The sequence below is a fragment of the Salarias fasciatus genome, chromosome 10, assembly GCF_902148845.1.
Source record: "Salarias fasciatus chromosome 10, fSalaFa1.1, whole genome shotgun sequence".
Classification (NCBI taxonomy): domain Eukaryota; kingdom Metazoa; phylum Chordata; class Actinopteri; order Blenniiformes; family Blenniidae; genus Salarias; species Salarias fasciatus.
Genome location: NC_043754.1, coordinates 15,283,402 through 15,302,896, shown reverse-complemented (window position 1 = coordinate 15,302,896; position 19,495 = coordinate 15,283,402). Strand labels below are relative to the sequence as shown.

General features: G+C 41.1%; 1 protein-coding gene across 1 annotated transcript in view; it reads left to right on the top strand.

The window, feature by feature from the left end:
- fstl4 (follistatin-like 4) overlaps nt 1–19,495 on the top strand; it is a 189,705-nt gene that overhangs the window by 61,456 nt on the left and 108,754 nt on the right. Inside the window, exon 4 of the mRNA XM_030100616.1 lies at nt 7,215–7,457. Coding sequence (XP_029956476.1) covers nt 7,215–7,457 — 243 coding nt within the window. The remainder of the gene's footprint in view (nt 1–7,214; nt 7,458–19,495) is intronic.

Sequence of the window (19,495 nt, the reverse complement as noted above, 5' to 3'; positions counted from 1 at the left end):
GAACAGTGATTGGTTTCTAGCCCCTTTTCTGGCTGGAGGAGAAAAAAACAAAACAAAACAAAAAAACTAGGGGCTGCATCAGAAATTCACATGAAAAAGCTTCGCCAGCCTCAGGAATAATTTTGAATCTCCTGGGGCGGGCAGCCCACAGAGTGGGAAAACGATACCTGTCACAGCGCAGCAGATGTGACCATGTGACTGACGGCTGCCCAGTGTGAACGCCTGCTCACTCTGGTATTACTGTAGTCTTCCTGTTTGACAAAGCTTTGTCCTCTCAGTTGGTTCACAGGCTCTTCTCTTGCTTGATTTCCCTTTTGCCTTCAGTTTGTTGCTCTTATTTCCGTACCTTGTGGGCAGTCACATGTGGCATTTCTCAGACAAAACATCTGTCACCTCTCTATTTTAATTCCCCGTCCTTTAACACTTTTTTATGCTTAAATCTCACAAATATGACTGAGAACATGACACTTTTTTTCAGCAGTATCTTCAAACACAAATACCACAGTGATCCTAGAAGCATGTTTCCCCATTGTGCTTCAAAAATTTCCCTGCAAAATGTCAGTGAACACAAGCAGATTTTTGAGTTGCTTCATGCTAAAAAAAAATACTTGATATTTTTACAAGTGACTTTAAGTCTAGTGACAGTATCAACAGTTTAGCAAGTTAAATGTTTTTCAGTCACTTTGAATCAACAGTCTTTTACTTTATGAGCCCTAATCTGGACAACCAGTTACCCACAAAGCATCTTTAGAAACTGCAGCTCATATAGGACTCGTGCATAATGTGGGAGGCCCGGGCAGGACCAGCAGCAGCCGCCGGTCCGCACCCCGAGGTCACTCTTTGAAAGGACGTGAAGCTCCCGGTGATGCTGCTGCACATGCATGGGATTCAGAGGATCGATAAAGGACTATCAGCTGAACCGGCTAGATGTGCTCCGTGACATTTTGTCTAAGGCACCGACTCAATATACATGCACCGCAGAGGGCAAGGCGGCCTTCCTCTCCAGCCGGCATCATTACTGGCTGCACAAAAAAAAAAAAAAAAAAAAAACTTTGTCGATCAGTTGTAGCGTTACTTCATGTTATTTTTCAAAAGAGTCATAGTTTCTGCAGCGAAATCACATTACATAAACACTCATCCAGTCATTGTCTGCTGCTAGGTTTGCAACATAATGGCATCAATGCAACACATTTACATCTCAGGCTTTTAAAGTCACTGCAGCATAAACATGGGCATAAACATAAACAGCAGCAAGCGGCTTCTCACTTGATTACATCTTCCATTTCCATCCCTCTCAATCAATAATATGAAGAACAGAGGGAGGGCAACACAGGAAGGAAAACAGAGTCAGCATGTCTTAATAAGAGGCTTGACAAGTGCAACCGTGACTGTTCTCTTGAGCTTCACTGTCGTACTCTTCAGAAATTACAAGTGTATAGTAAGTATTGTGTAATGGCATTCAACTCACGGTCAAAGTCCATCTTAAGATTGTTAATTTTTCTTTAAATAAAACAGGTTTCTGGAAACCTGTGATGCTCCTGAGTATACTTTTCTGTTGTTTTGAATCACTGTTAATTGCACAACATTATGAAACTCCCACATGTGAGGATGTACAGGTTTAAGCTCTCCCAGAGTCAAGTCAAGACATCCGTCATCGGCGCTCCGCTCGGTGTGTCCGCCTATCAATGGAGCACTTTCACAGGAGTTGGCTGACCGCGATAGTTTGCACTCAGTGAACACTGAGGTAATGGCTAACCTGCCATTAAGAAAACAGTCATGGAGGTAATGGGTCATTTGCTGCACTTAATGAAGAAAAATGGTTCTGTGGCAAGTTAAAATTAAATGTAATTATCTCAAGTTACTTCATGAAGGGCCGCTGCTGTTAGTCGTCTCTGATGCGAGTCAGGACAAGATAAGTCAGCGTTACATTTTGTCTCTTTCATTTGCTTTCAGAGTCTGGCCAGAACTGTCAACCAGACTGATTCTGTCATGAATAAAATACAAGTTCATGAGGTTTTCAGATTATTTGCATCCTGTTTTTGTTAGCATTTTATTTATAGTACCAACAAGTTGTGGAGCTGAAGTGAAAAAAAAAAAAGTTCTGGCTTTGAATTATTTTTTCTATTTCAGAAAAAAAAAGAAAAGAAAAACAAACTCAACATACCAATGCTATATGATTTGCATAGCTTAACATTTAGCAGCACTAAGTGAGTCTGGCATAACCATTAAGGTAGAAGTAACACAAATATATGAAATGTATGTAAATATAGTTTAAATGATGCAATGCAAATTTCATTATTAATAGTTTTTCTTTGCTAGACAATTGTTTATCAGTTTTTCTATATCATGCATGCAGTTAAACAGACATCACCTAATCTTTGACATTTTGCTGAATGTGTATTGACTACAAACAATGTCACGACTTTCCTATTTTGACATTCTGAAAACATTCTTCTTTTCATTTCTTTTTCTGGTTTTTATAGGAAAACAAAACTCAAATCAGTGTCCGGCATTTATTTTCTATATTGTTCCACGTTGCCAAATCCTCAGTATGTTAAAATTAACTGCATGTTTATCCTGGCATGAGAAATGTGATTTTTTTTTTTTTTTTTTTTTTGCTTATATCGTTGAAATCCTACTGACAAGTAGATCATCATCAATGCTTTCCCAAGAGTGTAAGTAATACAATATTCTTTAAAACAGGGAAACAATGGAACAAAGCCTGACTGAGAACAATGAGATGATGGACACAATAGACTCAGCAGCCGATCCTGCCTCTAAATATTTGTAAGTCAGATTCCGTCCTGGTTTTCTTTGGAAAAATGAAATCATTTTGGTCAGAATACAGCAGAAAGCAGCAGGTTATTCTTATCTGTGTGTACGCCGCAGTGTATCTTACATAGCGCCAAGGGCCGCCGATATCCATTGATATTCCGGCTCAGCGTGCGTGTCAGAAGTGCTTTGTCCGACTGCGCGGCGCGGGGGAGACGGTGTTTGACGGCGCGTCTCCACATTTAATTATCTACAGCTGCTTCATAGCAAATACGATGATCTCCAGCATCAGCAGGTGTGATTGTGCTTTTCTTGCTGGGAAAAAGACAAACATGTAGATAAATAGTTTTTTTTTTTTTTTTTTTTCATCCACACAGCTGTAACACATAGAGAAGAAGAAGGACATTCGACAAAATGTCTGCCGGCACACACGCAGAGAGAACTGTTTCTGTTAATGTCAAATACTGATAACCTGAAGGGTTTGCCGCTGCAGCATCAACATTTTCGAGGATCGGCGAGGTTCATAACACAGTACTGCTGCAGGCGGCGAGTCCCACATCACAGGAGCGAATGCTCTTCCAGTCTAATTAGTAAGAAAGTCGACAGAGTCCCTCAGTCTCTGAGGAGCAAGTATCAAAAACAACAAACTCTCCCTCTGTGGAGCCGGATTAAATGCAAAATAAAGTTTGTCATGATTACCTTTAAATGTTAAAGAGATTGAAGGAACTTGAGAGTCTTGCCTCGGGTCTAAATAAATTGAGGCATATTTTAGCTGCTAAATAAGAAGAGAGGATTTTGACATAAGTAGTTTGCTGCTCCATTGATGTGACATATTTTGAATCTGGTGCGTGTGTGTGTGTGTATACTGTACTGCTGTACGATGGACACATGGCTGTAGGTATGCAGGCTGGGCGCTGTGCTCTGGATTCACTTTATGAAAGCCTCCGTCACAGTGAATGGGGGCTGAAGTTGTCCAGGCTGCAGCGTTTCTGGATAAATGAAGCAACAGTCAGTGAGTCTTGATGTTGAACTCTCATCCACTTAAACTTGTATTAAAGGAGACTAAAGGAAGCGACTTATGTTTGAATGTTTAAAAAAAATGTCACAGAGATAAGCCAATACAGGCTTAACACTGGCTCCAAATCCCTTTTGCTCCAGTGTAATTTTTAACAGTATTTCTTAAATTAAGAAAAAAAGAAATTATGTCGGAAAATTCTCTGATCATCACAGACAATGAATGGTCTCAGTTTCTCTCCTCATCAGACAGATATTAACAAAAAGACAGGGAGAGCAGGAAGGAAGGGAATGAAAGACAAAGGATCCAGTGAAGCAAAGTAGAGAAAAAAAATGAAAACAAGAGTGACAGGACGCAAGGCTTGACTCTGGATGGTCAGCCCGGCATTGTCTTGGTATTACAGAATGCCTGATTTTGCAAGAGCCATTCATAAGTACTGTGCCAGCAGCTTAGACAAGGGGGATTATCAGACGACACTTTTAGCCTCTTAAGCAAGCCACAATTGCAGACAACATGGTCCAAGAGAGCATGAGACAAAGGACTTGCAGTAAGGATGAACACGGAGCAAGGACTTAGCAAAATGTCACACAGCTTGTGTATTGTAAATGTAACTTCTCGGCGCTGCTGTTTCTGCTGTTGGAGCCGCCGCTGTTCTGATACTGTTTCTCTGAGCAAAATGCAAAAGGGCAAGAGGGCTGATGGAGTGAAGAGAAGCGCAGTGCTGGATTTAAAAAAGAAAAATACAAGAAGAAAAGGAGTAAAAAACAAACAGAAGAACCATCACTGGTGGGTAAACTCAACTGGGCGGTTGTTGCTAAGCACTTAATCTCTCACGCTTGGAGAATACAAACGATCTTGTAATCGTCCCCGACCTTGACATGAGCAGCAAGGTCACGGGGGAGCTGGGCTGCTTTGCATTTCCCACAGATGCTTTTCAGAGACACGCAGAACAATTAGTAAACTGGATGAAGTGGAATTGAGTCAGTCTAAACTCCCTTCATCTTCTCTGCCGCTCACGTCCCCCTTTGGGGTGAGCTACCTGGCACACCCCCAAACTACAGCTCCCGTTCATTCCTACTGTTTCCTTCTGACAAAGAAGTGCAGCCGGCGAGTCAGGTGGGACTGTTTATACCTTCGGCTGTACTGCTTTTTTTTTTTTCTTTCCTGTTAATTAAGCGACATATATTAATTAAACTTATTATCGATAATTTTAGCAATTATTTCTTTTTAATTGACTGGAACAAAGTGCAGAATGCAAGCGAAAAGGCTTGTCAAGAGATTCTTATTTCTTAATTTGATATAAATTGCTTTCCTATATGGTGAGGGGGCTGATGTCTATATAAAAAAAAATAGAAAAAGTTTCGTCAATTAATCATCATGTCTGTTGGATGGGGAACTAATCATGTCAGCAGTGTGTGTGTGTGTTTGCAAGCACAGATGATGTGTATTAGACAGCGACTGAATCCAGGCCTCGCCTGCTCGCTGACGCCTCGGTCTGAGGTGCCGCCGTGTTATTGCATGTGATCTTGTGTGTGTGTGTGTGTGTGTGTGTGTGTGTGTGTGTGTGTGTGTACGCTCCTATGCCTCCTCATACAGGCATTTAAGTTGTCTTTATGGAATTAAGAGACTTTTGTCCTCCGACAACAGCGAACTACCTCCATTATTGAATATACTGAGAGCGGAGATATGATTATACTCCAGGCAAATTCAATTTCTGTTTTCAGCAGTTTGATTATAACAGTGTGGACTGGGCTCTTTTAAGCCAAGCCAGTATGAGTCTTATTCTACCGAGGAATAATAGTTCTGACCTCTTCTCCGCATCTTAACTGACTCAACTTCAAAACAGCACGAAACACAATGAGCACTCAGTCTGGCTGTGAAGTGGATTTTTTTTTTTTCAAACATCTTTGATAGAACATGAAGTGCTGAGGAAAGAAACTTTGAATTTTGCTCCACAAGTTTATATATTTAAATGTTCAAAATTATGTTAAGCTATTTCCCTCTCTGTTTTAACTCTCAGCGCATTTAACCTGCATTCTCTTCTCAAACGCTTTGTCTTTGCACCAAACCTTCATTGTTTTGTTGTATTGCCTGTGAAATGTCAGGTCTTTCATAATTTTAGACATTTGCTTGACAAGCATGTAGTTTAGTTTGTAATCCAAATGTAGATATTGAATAATAACACATACAAAATGTGTAGCTCATGTTCCATTAGTTTCTGTTTCGTTTATTTACACATACGACTACACAGCTATTTTAATCTTTAATGAAAAACACTCCGAGGCTGCATCTCATCTCGTAAATTCAAAATCGTGGGTGATCTGTGTAGGAGTGGTTCATGTTTGCTGATATTGACTGACTTCTTTCATGCTCATATAAATGATGGGTAAACTCAAGCTTCAATTTCAAATTTATTCCTTTTTTTTTGTTTGTTTGTTTGTTTATAAAACTGATTGAAAGGCACCATATTCCTTTTGTGTTTGAGCACCGACTTCTCACTGCAGCAGCCCCCTGGTTTACAAGTCAAAGGTCAAGCTTATGAAATCAGAAGGGATCAATCCAAGGTGGAGCATCTGGCTGGATCAGCGACTTTTTGTCTCGCTTTTAGTGTGAATAGGTCAAACTCGGGGCAAGACGCAAGGTGTCCCAGGGTCCTGTGTGTTGGCTGGGGCTGCAGAGAGTGTGTGTTGTGTGCATGTTTGTCTGTGCTGCTTAGAGATACGACTTCTTTGCACTTCTTTGTGTGTCAGTATGCGCATATGAAGACCAATGTGTGTGCGTCTGTGGACACCGGCTTGTTTTCGACATACAGCAGGTTCCCTTTGTTGACACTTTTAACTGCAGACAGAATCCGAGCTATCCGTGCTGATTTAAAGTGGTACACACTGCATTGTTTTATCATTGTATTGCGCTTTATGCATTTGCTTTATCGCAGCCGCATATGCAACGTATTTCCCAATCAGGAATATCACTCTTGTGGGACTTGTGTATTGTATTTGTGTTTTGAATGATAACATTCATTCATGCTGTAATTGTTTCCTCTGTGCTGAAAACTAACTCATTTCTGACAATCATAACGTTTCAAAACTCTTGAAAGTTTTGGAGTTTTTTTCTTTCATCGCTGTCAGGATTTTGAAAAACAGACTCTATATTTCTTGTTGACAGAGACGACTCCTTGCCAGCGACTGCACATACCAGACAGTGTTGCTATTGTTTTCCATAGATAAATCTGCCGGAGAGCAGTGCTCTTGTTCGACTCGGCCTAAAATGTGTGTCTGCTGCTCTTGAAATAAATGCATTTCATTTTTAGAATATGCAACCTCAGTTGATCCCTATCTCCTTCCTGCAGATATCAGAGTCATCTCAACAAACAACAAATGAAAATCAGTATTATGTGAAAGTGAAAGTCGTGTTTGTTCTCCTGCAGCCCTGTCCGATCCAGACGGAGGGCCCTGTCGGAGGACCTACTGCGGACGGGGTCGGCAGTGCGTCCTGATGGCGGAAACCGGGAGGGCCGAGTGTGTCTGCCAGGAAAAGTGCCGGCCCTCCTTCGTGCCGGTGTGCGGCTCGGACGGCCGGTTCTACGAGAACCACTGCGAGGTTTACCGCACCGCCTGCCTGGAGAGGAGGAGGATCTACGTGGTGCACAGCAAGGACTGCTTCTTCAAAGGTACTGCTTCAGTTTCCGCTCTGCGGAGGGCTTCCACAAAACACTCAGATCAATAAGCTGTTTAAGGTATGAGCGAAGTTCATTAAGGAGCTGATGTTAATGATGACGTGGAGGAGGCGTGCATGTCGTGCACGTGTTGTGATTGCTGCAGGTGGATGTCGAAGTGAAGTTTTTCTTTTCCTCAAAGTTTGTTGATGAGCAGCATGTCGAGTGTATTTGCTTTGTTTGATTTTTTTTTCCTTAGTTTTAGTTTTTCATTTATTCCACCATCTGTTGTTGCTATAAAACTCAAATCACACCACATTTTGGTCGTGTTTGAGCAACAGTGGTGTGTTTATTTTTGAGGGTGAGGATTTACCTCAAAGCAGGTTTCATTTTCTTTGTGGTTATCCTGGAGTGGATTTAACTTTTTTTCTACTTGTTCTACCGTTTTATAACTCAGCTGGGTCAGTTCTCTCACTGAATCTACCCTCAGAACAAAACGTAGAGCAGAAGCCTTTAGGTTGTTTAGAGTCACTTTTCATACGGCTGCTCAACAAAAACAAAGTACAAAGTAATGCTGCCATGCAGCTTCATCTTTGATGTCTTGCTGCATCACTGAAAATAGCACAGGTTAACACTTTTGAAGCTTTTTTTCTGAACAAAAAATTGCCCTCTGATACCCGGTGTGATACCTGTGAGGCGTACCTGTGAGCGATCTGAAGCCTGTACCGGGGATTTGACGTGAGTTTGATGTTGAAACATTTCTAACGAAATGTCGTTTCTCAGACAAGCAAAGCAATTGTTTCGTTCCATGTTTGCCAGCTGTCAACGGGGAGTCACAAGCATCAATCACTCTTATAATCACGCCGTTTCTGTCGGCCACCTTTTCAGTCAAGATGGAAGCATGAAATCATCTGTAGCTTTGTCCTGAAGCTTGTGACTCAGGGTCAAGTTGTTGTGCTGAGAAACAATTGCTCAGGAGTCCTGCTTGCACCGCGGCAATCGGTCCTTTTCATCAGATACAATCTTCATCTTCATCCTGTGGTCTGCTGCAGTAATCATGATGCTTTCAGGGAGCAAATGAGCTTTATTGGGTGGCCTTCTGGATGAAAGTTGACAGAATTTTGAGATTTGGAAGAAAGCATGAGATTATTTGGCCTGCATGGAGGAGAGATGTTACCTGTGGAGGAATAAAGATGCTGAGGATGGAGGCGCCTGCAACAGAGGAAGTGGAAGTTTAGTGCAGAGATGCGGTGATCGAGGAAAAGCAGGTGAATTATGTGACAAAGAAGCATAGACGATCTTCAGTGGATTCCCCCAGTGAGAAAGAAGAATAACAACTGACCTTGTTTAATATTTTATCAGTGATCATGAAAACGTCTCGTCGCTCTTTCTCATTAATAATTATTCAGAAATGTTCAAAGTATTTTTTACAAGAATGGCAAATGTGTCCGTTCTTCAGTTTCATAAGGAAATGTCAAGTTCCTCATTCTGCCGTGTGTCTGTCATTTATTTCAAAGTAAAATCCGCAAAATCCCCTAAAGCAACTTTGTTTATTGTATCATGAATTAATCCCATTTTGGCGGTCAGATGTCAAAAGTCAGTCACCTTGACGTTTTGTGTTCTCATGATTGCTTTAGTTCATGAACGCCTTTAGGGAATTTTCTTCAGATGTGACATTGATGTTCACCTGTCACGAGAATGATTGATGAGCTTTTGGTGACCAAAAGTCAAGGTCACTCTTCGTTTGACCTATTTTTGTGACTGCAGTGTAACAGAAATGTGCAGCTCTTTTTATTTAGTTCATAAAAAGAAAAACAAGTCATTATATTTGTTATTTGGGTCGACAGAGATTTAGTTGAATTCAGCAAATCTTTGCATTTTTATTTCAGGTTTTAGTTTACTTTATTTATCGAGACTCTACAACACTGAGACATTCTTCTAATAATTTAACCCTTTGAAGTATGTTTAAAATGATCAAAATAACATTGTACTTGATCACAGTAGTTCGTACAAGGACGCCTCATGAAGTGGCTGATGGTAAATTCGTGTTGTCCACATCCACCCTCGAACATCTGGGAAACTTCTCCTGCTTCCTCCTTCCACCACGACCGCAGCATCAATATCCTTGCACTCGCAAATCACCGGCAGGTTACTGAGGATCACCACTTCTCTATAGTAAATCATTAAAATCTCCCCAGCTTGACTATCATTCATTAAAAAAAAATGCCCCATCAGCACGAACAGTCAGCATTATTATCCAAAAGCTGCTCACTTGTTTTTCCAAGACTTCGATTTAAGGGCTAAAGCACTGAGTAGGACTTTAGGGACTCAAATTTACGAACACATTCACACGTATGGATTCCTTTTAATATTTTTAAGAGTAAGTTCATGAAGAGTGAACTTGTTGGCAGGCCTTTCTCTGTAAATGTTTTCCAGGTCAGACGAGCGGTGAACGTGATATATAATCCCCCAGAGTGTGGCTCTTTAAAAAAATAAATAAATAAATAAAAAGTAAAGCTATAGTTATTCAGAGTGCACGGTTTCACGTCGAAGCTGCACAAAAACACAGACAGTCACAAACTCACGCAAACACGGCTGCACTTTCAGTCATATCACATTAACGGGAGAAGGATTCCTGGCAGGCACCGCCATGCATAGCTAATCCACATTAGGGATGTTCAGTCGGCACATTAGGCTTAAACCTGATGTCTGAATGCAAACCAGCGGGATATGGAAAACGCTGGAAATCAGTCAGATGTCATGGGGTTTATGTGCGCGCGTGCATGTGTGTAAATAGGAAGTAATTAACGTACCTGACTTACAAAGACGCCTCTGGAAGGTTGGTCTCACACCGCGGCGCGCCGCAGCCGTTATTCTCAATCCCCGTTTGTCAGCATAAACGGGAGGGGAGCGGGAGGCGGGGTGCGCCGCTGAAGCCGGCTCTGGGAATGAAAGCGTGTCTCCCTGCCTGTTTACCAGACCGCTGCTTTATACAGTCTGGCTCCAAATAGGAAAACCTCCAAATAAGAAAACATCCCAGTGATTCTGCCACAGCAGCACCAGCGACACACTTCTCCCCCTCCTCAGTTGGTGTTCTATATTTTACTTAATAAAATCTGCGATTACTGATTATATCGACCTACAGCGACCTGTACAACTGTAACATATATTTTATATTTTCTTGTTTTGATATTCTTTTGAAACAAGCATGTTAAAGATGAAATGAAACTGTAGTTTATCCATTTTTCACATCCATTTTTTTCCCCCTTTGAAACTGAAAAACTTAGTCTATCCAAGATGCCAAAAAAGTTTCTCTGGCTGTGACCAAGATCCTCTCAGACACAAGTGGATCTCTTGGGTCCTCGTGGCTACGTATTAAAACATGTGCCAAAAAAAAAAGTGTTTTTTTTTTTTGAAGGGAGTGCATTTGCCTTCAAATTTGATAAACCTAAAAGCTCAGCTGTGAAAGCCTATTTCCTTGAGCTCAGGGCTGTGGCTGTAGTCACAGTGTCAAACTTGGCATGCGAGCTTTCATTTCATCATATCTGGATTATTGTGATTCGCTCGGCACGGTCAGCGCAACACTCTTCACTTAGGAAAGAGAAAAGGAGATCAGCGTTTCCATTGTGCTGACGGCGCCTTACCGACTCTCACACACCGTGCTGATTGAAGATTTTGTTTCTGCATAAAGCTTTGAAAGAGCTGGCACACATTTACAGACTTTTTTTTTTAATGGCTGTTTCACTACTTTGGGATTCTTTGACCTAATACAACCTGAAACATCATACGAGGGTGTTTATATTGTTCTTTTCTTTAAAATGCACGATAAAGAAACAAAGTGAAAACAATCACAGCCTAATAAAACCTTCATTACAGCACATCCTAATGAGTTACACTGGAAGATGAGCAACAGTTTTGTTTTGTTTTTACTTGCCGAAAGAAGAAGCCACGTCACGCATTTGCTGAGTTATGTTTGTTTCATCAGTGTGACACATATTTGTTTACAACTCCAACAGTTTTCTCAGCTGATAAGTTATGAAACGCCGTCGCCATCGCTCTCTGGAACGCACCGCTCTTTCTTTTGTCTGCCTGCGTCAATCACTCGATGTTTACCGAGTTGAGACTCAGATGACATTTATCTTTTGTTTCTTCCAGCATGGATCTGCTTTAATGCTTGTTTTTGTTTTTGTTTGTGTTCTTTTTTAACTTCAGATTTCTCTTTTTTGGGCGCTTCAGAGGAAAAGTTGCCTTCTCTCAAGGACACAGAGTGAGAGAAACCTCACCTTCATTTTTATGTTTTTTTTTTTTTTTCAATTAAATGTTTTATTTTTATTTTTTCCTCAGGCAGTGGGTAGTAACAAGGCAGATGGTTTAATGGTTCAAACTGTTGAGGCAAACACAGTTGAAGAGGTGAAGGGGTTTGCTGCCCGCCTGTCCGCCGGCACCCTGATATTCTCTTTGAAGCGGCTTGGAGGAGGCTGCAGCTCGCTTCTCCCCTCATTGAATCGGTGTTCTCAACAGTGTTTTGGCAACGGATTTGTGTGGGGTGACAGACAACTCTGGTGATTGCATGTAGGCTTGAAAATACGACTGTAAACCTCTTTTTTTTCCCCCTACCTGTCAACGGGTTCTTTGTATTTACAAGTTGTGCTCTAGTCCAAATTGACATAATAATAGAGAACGGAGACTCAAAATCCACATTCACATGTTAAATTATTACCTGTTACATACAAGTGAAATAACAGAGTAGAGAGGTTTTCATTGTTTGTTTTTTATTCTCTTGACATGAACACAGAAATGTATGATGCACACAAGAAAAAGCACTTTTTCATCTCAACAATGGGAAATTATTTCAAAGTTAAAAGTATATTTGACCCCAAATGGCTTCACAAGGGGGTACGTCATCCATTAAAAAGATTGATATACCAGCAGCACTTAAGCCTAATAACCCATTTCCATTATAATTGGCAAAAGTCGTAAAAAGAGTTTTGCGTCTGTAGTCCACGTCTGTAGTTTTTCCACCCCGTGAAAAATGACACTCACTTTTGCCAAATAAGTGATGATAGCTTTTAATAGAGAGGCAGTGCCACACATTGACTGATGTTTTCCGGGCCTAACTATCAAAACGGTTCTATGTATCAGCTCCAGCCATCCATCTTCCAACCTACTTTGTCCAAATATACTGTCGAGGGAGGCAGGAGTCAATCACAGCTGGTAATGTGTTAAAGGCAAGGACCGCTCTGGACGTATACATCATTTACAAACTCACACACTCCCACCAACAGGCACGGTGTAAGCTAACATGCATGTCTTTGGATACCCACAAACCATCTGTACATCCTTTTTTTTTATTGTATTTGGAGGAATAGGAAACTCTTTTAGTGAGAAAAAGCAGCTGAACTGTGAGTTAATTCATTAAAAATGAAATTATGCTTCATATCAGCTGAGAAAATACTTGATATATATATATAATAAATTCCATTTACAGATTTAGAAATCTCATTAATTTCAGCAATCACTCTGCTAATTTGTAAAATTAGCATCAAAAGCGCGGATGTTTTCTCTCCCTTTCTTCCAGCGGCGAGCGCTGGGCAGCGAGTCGACCCACTTCTGACCCTGCCTTTGATTGCAAACCCTTCTATCTGAAATGATTGGGAGAAGAACTAACACTGTTGATTAATGGCTTTCATCTTCCTGATGAGTAGGAAGCCCCCAGCAAAGGCAGTCCAAAGAGACATCTGTGGGTTTTTTTTTTTTTTTTTTAATGTTTTTTTTTTTCCCTGTTGGTCTGTGTAGGGCACTCAGTGGGGGGGTCGGGGGTGGTGGGGGGGTTAATGTATCCCGCTTTGACCTCTTCAGCGGGGACGAGTGCTGTCCTGGATGTACTTCATCGTGATCCTGTTGACTCACAGATCAGGTGTGTGGGCGGCGTCCAGACAGAAATGAGTGGAGTCTTCCTCCAGTTGTTTCGTTCATGCATTCATTCATTCATTCATTCATTCATTCATTCATCAGCTCCATGTTTAAGACTGGGCTTTAACGTCATCTTGAACATGATGAACAAAAAAAATAAATGGCTGTCTATGCCATCATGCAATATATTGGGCGATATATTTCAACAAAAGACAAATGTCTTGTTATTAAATATGTGTTTTTTCAAAGCAGTGGTGTCAAACATAAGGCCCATGGACCAAAACTGGCGGGCACGAGGGTCCACTCCCGCTCACCAACCTGCCAAGCAAGTTGTAAACATTTCTAAGAAAACATTGATTACTTTTAACAAATGTCCTAAGAGAAGCGAACACATATCAATACTGAGAGCGGAGAGGAGATATCAGTGTTTCTGCTATAGCATTAGCCTCTGGGCCATGTTGTCAAGGTGACTTTGTGAAAACATGCATAATGCAACAGCTATAGCAGAAGTTTTTTGGACATTTCACTGCATTTTGCTCCAGAGGATATCATTAAAATTGGCCTAATATAAAGATTGTAGACATTGTCGTTAAGGCACTCAAGATGAAATTGGACTGCGCGCGGTGCCTTAACCATAATGTGTTGGACACCCCTGTTTTAAAGTACGATCAAGCAAAAATAATGACATACCAACCAACCACATAGGGACTTATACGGAATTCTGAAGTGGCCGATTCTTCTGTCCGTGTTCGCTCCAGAAATTGTCGGCAGGTTGAAGTAAACATGCTTTTCTGTTCCTCCCACTTTTAGAGCTGCCTCAACAACTCTGATTGCTCTTTATTTTTGAGGCTCATTTAGGGGCAGCTGCTGTGATCACATTAGCCATCACAGCTATATCTCTCCTCTTTTCTCTTCTCTTTCTTTCTTCGCGGCACTCCACTCTCCATCTTGTTGCTTGCTCCACCTCGTAACCCCCCGTCAGAGACTGAGGACCTTAAGTCGGTCACACAAACGCAGAGGCGAATAAGGTGAATCAGTTTTGGTTTGGATCCAAGCCCCGGGACCTCGGTTGTGTTCGGAGATGGTTTTAAAACCAGCAGATATATGAACGGTGTGTCTGTGCTTTCAGGACATACACAGTCTTTTTCTGTCTTTACTTCACGCTGGCGTTTGTGCCTTAGGAGTGATGCATAATTGATGTGCCTTTTTGATGCGATTGTAGATTGCTGCAAGTAGTGTGTGGGGTTACAGGTTTTTTTAGGTCTGACGGTTCCGACTATTTCTGTGTTTTGTGTCATGAATTTTTGAAAAAGTGCGAGCATCCAGGACAGTGATCATTAAGTGGTTCCGCTCTCATCGAAGCAGTGTTGTCAGTTGTGAAGAGGAAAATCTATTTACTACTTTACTGATTCACTTACTGCAACATTCATGAGCGTTGCTGAGAAGACAAAGTCATTTAGCGCTCTTTGTGTCACTATTATAAAAATCAAAAGGGATACGTACAACACTGCTACTTTTTATACCACCTAAAAATACATTTTGTTTTACGTATTAGCATTTTTTGAACCTTTGACTGTTGTTAAATAAAGAAAATGTCTAGTAAGTACTTCATGTCTTCAACAAGGAGAAAATGATTCATTTATTATTGAGCTATTTATACAAGAAGTTTTTATTTATTATTATTATTTATTACACACCATAGTAAAATCACAGTTTTTATTCATATTAGTTCTCACTTTAGTGTCTCAGTGACAGATTTAGAAGATTATTGACAAAGTGAAGTATTTCCAGTGCGAGGTTGGAAAGTTGTCCGGGTCACAGGACACGTCAGTGGATCAGAAGCGACTGTCCAGCTCTCTGTTAGGTTAACAAGGACCAGAGCCAGATGAGCAAGCAGGTGTGACACGTCCGTCCACACACACAAACACACACCTAACCCCCGCCAGGCCTCCGCTGACAGCCCTTTATTTGTTACACGGGGCTTATTAACGAGGCGAGCAACCATCCCGCTCTTTTTTCTCCTTTTTTTTCCCCCCACCCAACACCTTTCTCCTCCTTTTCTCTCCTTCATGGTCACATGGGTCTTCCCTCATTAAGTTGATTTTGTCCCCGTAGATTCATTACAGTGGAAGTATTTGCTGTATGAAATGGATGCTCTGTCCCAGATAGTGATGTCCCCTGGTCCCCGGTCTGGTCCCCTGCCTCATAAACATCGGTCTCCCCTATGAAAATAGAAAGCTCTCTCTTGGCCGCCGACGTCCCCCGCTGTTGTTGTGGTTGTGGGACATTGTCAAGGATACTGCACCAAAAGTAAGATGCTTTCCTGTCAGGCATAAATGCTGAATCAGGGCGCACCAGGTGCAGCGAGCGGTTAGCGGTGTAATGGTACAAACAACCTCCAGTGGTTTAGCATGCATGAGAAAAGTAGTTTGATGAGAAAGTTTTAGCATATTGAATTATTAATGCAATTTTACTGTCGTTGGTATTTATTTACATGTTAAATCTGTGTGCAGAGTTTAAAAAAAATGCATGCACGTATATGCACACACATTATGTTGGCATTTTGAAAGTGATTGTTCAAAAGTAAATGTAAGAAAATGAATGTTATCATGGGAACTGCATGGTTTGGTGCTATTGGACATAAAACCATTAAAAAGTAATTCCATTATGTAAAAGCTCATTTTAAACTGTTGCTTTTTCCTCCTGCTTTGTATAGAAACAGACCTGGATGTCGATTGTCGTGACAGAGTTGCAGTCATACGGACTAAAATAAGTGATTAATGTAATCAATCAAATAGTGGAAGTTTTAAATCTGAAAGCACTCATTTCAAATTAAATCTTCTAGACGAAGTCATTTTGTGAAAAAAAAACGTGACTCAAATCTGTGATGTGAACCGAACAGTACAGGATTCGTGTTGGCGGTTAGTCAGTTAGTTAGTTAGTTAGTAGTGTTACTCATCGACAGTAGTTGTCTGTGTGTAATTGTGAAAGAATGCAACACATTTTGTGAGGTTTCAGTGATCCGAGCTATTTCTTTTTCTTGAAGCTTAACCTTAAAATTGTACACAAAACAAACCCCGCTTTCATCTGAGGATGTTTTGATGGTATGTCTGTATTATTGTGCCAGGGCTCCAATGGATTATCATGCATCCAAAAAGGTTTTAGCTCCAACTCCTGGCTCGCTCGGGATAAACTCCATTGTCTCAGTTGTATTTATTTCCAATATCCCCATTCTGGTGCTTTGCAACCAAGACCACTCACACCAGTTTATAAGCTCTGTCTTTGATGTTTTTATATATTTGAAGCTATTGAAGATTTCACTTTACCTCTCTGGCTGCACACTGTAGATTTCTTTTTTATTATTCTTCACCTCGTGAACACACACTGCCTACTCATTTTTTTTTTTTTTTTTTTGTTGGACTGTTCACACACACAATCAGCGAATTGCACTTACAAATGTACACACTTTCACAGAAATGAAGCTCACTTCTGTCATGACAACACAGAATAATCTCCTCCGAATGCCAGTGTTTATTTGTGCCTAAGATATTTTGACATGCTTGTCACAGCGCTGGCACTGCCGATCATTCCTCCTTTTCAGTGACACGCTGTCCTCCACAGCGACACAATGGGCCTCTTGGATCTCTCACACTGCTTCAGCTTTGGACGCGCGTCGTTCAGCCGGGCGCATATGGTGCATTGATAATTGAAACGTGAGATATGAGTAAACAAGTTAAAATAGCGATGGCATTAAGTGGAATTCAGCTTCTTTATTTCTCTGCCCTGAAGAAAAAAAAAAAAAAAAAAAAAGGAAAAACAACAGTCTTGCTGCCTCTCCGTTCTTGGAGCCAAAGTTTTTAAAAAATCCCTCGTGTTGACTGTGTCTCAGCTTTGTCTCTTGTAGATTTAACAGGTGGCACTGCATAATTTCTGCAGCTCGTCATCTACTTGGGCTGCTTTTATTACTCTTCTTCACACCACTTTTTAAAAGCTCTTGGCACATACCTCCGAACAACCGAGGAATTAGTAAGTGACAAATGAAATCATTTGGCCCACCCTACTCAATTCACAATCCTTTCATCGCTTTAATGGTTTCATAAAAGAGAAATACTTATGGCTTCTTCCCCCAACATTAAAAACTTTGCTTTTCCGATGTGTCTTTTTTTTTCCAAGAGATGGATTTCAGTTTCCAACTCGTCTGATAATGAAAGTACTGCACTGCATTTTAGACAGCAATCAAGTAATCCATCCCCTTAAGCAACTCTTGACAATCGGTTTGCTGCCTTTTGATTATCCAAAATAGAAGCACAATTCTCTCCCCATCCTTGTGCAGATCTCTTTTTTCCCCCTCCTGCTCTTCAGTTTTTGCTCAATCCTTCTAGTCTGCTTTCCTCGCCTCTATCTTTCACCCTCATTTTTTTTTATCTTCCTGTGGCCCCAATATAGTGCAGACAAGGATTTGAGTGACTCTGTCAAGCTTCCCCCTGCATGCCCGGCCTCTGTTAAATTGGCTCAGAGCTTAAGTAGAGTGCGAGCTGACAAAAAAATAAATAAATAAATAAAAGTATCAGCAGCACCTCAGGGTAAAGTGACCCTGGTGTGAAAAATAGTATGTTCTGTATATTCCTGACAAACAGCACGATTTGCACATAACTTGAAGTGTAATATATCGATATATTAGTGGGGACTTTCCAGCAGCATCTTTTTTCTTCTCTTTTTTTTTTCAATCCAACTTTGAGATGGAAGTGTTTGTAGCAGCTTTAAATACTGAAATAAAAGGTGGGATTTCTGTCACGTCACAGAATTAATTTGGGAGCGATCAGAAAGTTTCCTGATGGCTCTGTGTGATGGATAATCTAATGTGCCCAATCCTGTGTACCAGTTCAAGGTACTGTGGAGAGCTCCTCTGGGGCAGATGTGAGACGGCTGCTCAAGATGCACTTATAAGATATCTCTTTTCTTCTTCTCAAAGAGAATTTATATGCATATATTCTGCCAAAAACTACTCAAGATGGGTTTCTTCTATAGTGAAAGGATTCAATTCTCTGGGTGTCTGATGGAGACTAGTGCATTCATGCTGGTGGTATTAAAATCCATCCATCCATCCTGGACAACTTGGTCGTCAATCACTGAGCAATCAACATGAGACAGGTAACTAAATTTATACCGAATAAGATTTTTCAGGTTATACCAAACATCCTCAAATTCATGTGTTTTGACTGCAAGAGAATTCCCACTCATGCATGAGGAAAGCATGCAAAAAGGTTTGCTGTGCAGTGCTTCATGTCTAACTCTTTCTACATTTAAGTATTACATATGCGGAAAACAGAAAAATAACCCTCTAAGATAGACGCCGGCTAGACTGCCATAAATACTTAGTCACCTTCTGAATAGACCTTTAGTGAACCTCCGCCAGCAAAGAGACTTAAAAAAAAGTAACACTAAAAGTAGCATATAATCAGGCCGGCAATTTCATAATCAGAAGATTCTCCAAGATAAAACCTCGGCCGACCTTGCAGTTCTGTGTGCACTTAATAATCATTGGATGATTTGAATTGTTATAATGGAAAATCACAATCAGCACTTCTAATGCGCTGCGCGAGTCGCTCTGCCTCCCTGCCTTTGCGCTTGGGTGTCGGTTACCAGACAGCCTCATGATGCCCAGTCTCTCCGGTGAAGTTTGAGTAAACGGGGCCCGGTTTTAATGCTCTCCAGCAGCACTCGCAGCTTCACTCCAATCTGCTTTTTATCTCAGCCTTTCTGCTTCCACCTGATCTCACTGGGAAGCGATAGCTCAACAGTCGCTCCACTGTCCTGTGTAATGCCAGTTGTCAGATTATATATTTCCGGTGTGGCTGCAGAGCAGTCCGACCGGAGGGGAAAGAACAAGCCCAAAATGACAACGATCTCGGGTCAGCGTGCCGCAGCAGCTGATTTTCCAGCTCTCAAAATGACTGAATGATCGACTGAATGGAGGCCCAGCTTCTCTCACAGCCCTCCACTTGACCAAAGCCCTCCAGAGTCTCACTTTACAACGCTGCTTCCACGAAAGGATATGAAGTGCCAATGTGTAGTCGGCAAAGAAAGAACATTGGAAATAAGAAAATGTATCATAAAACATGCATTTATCTCATCTTTTT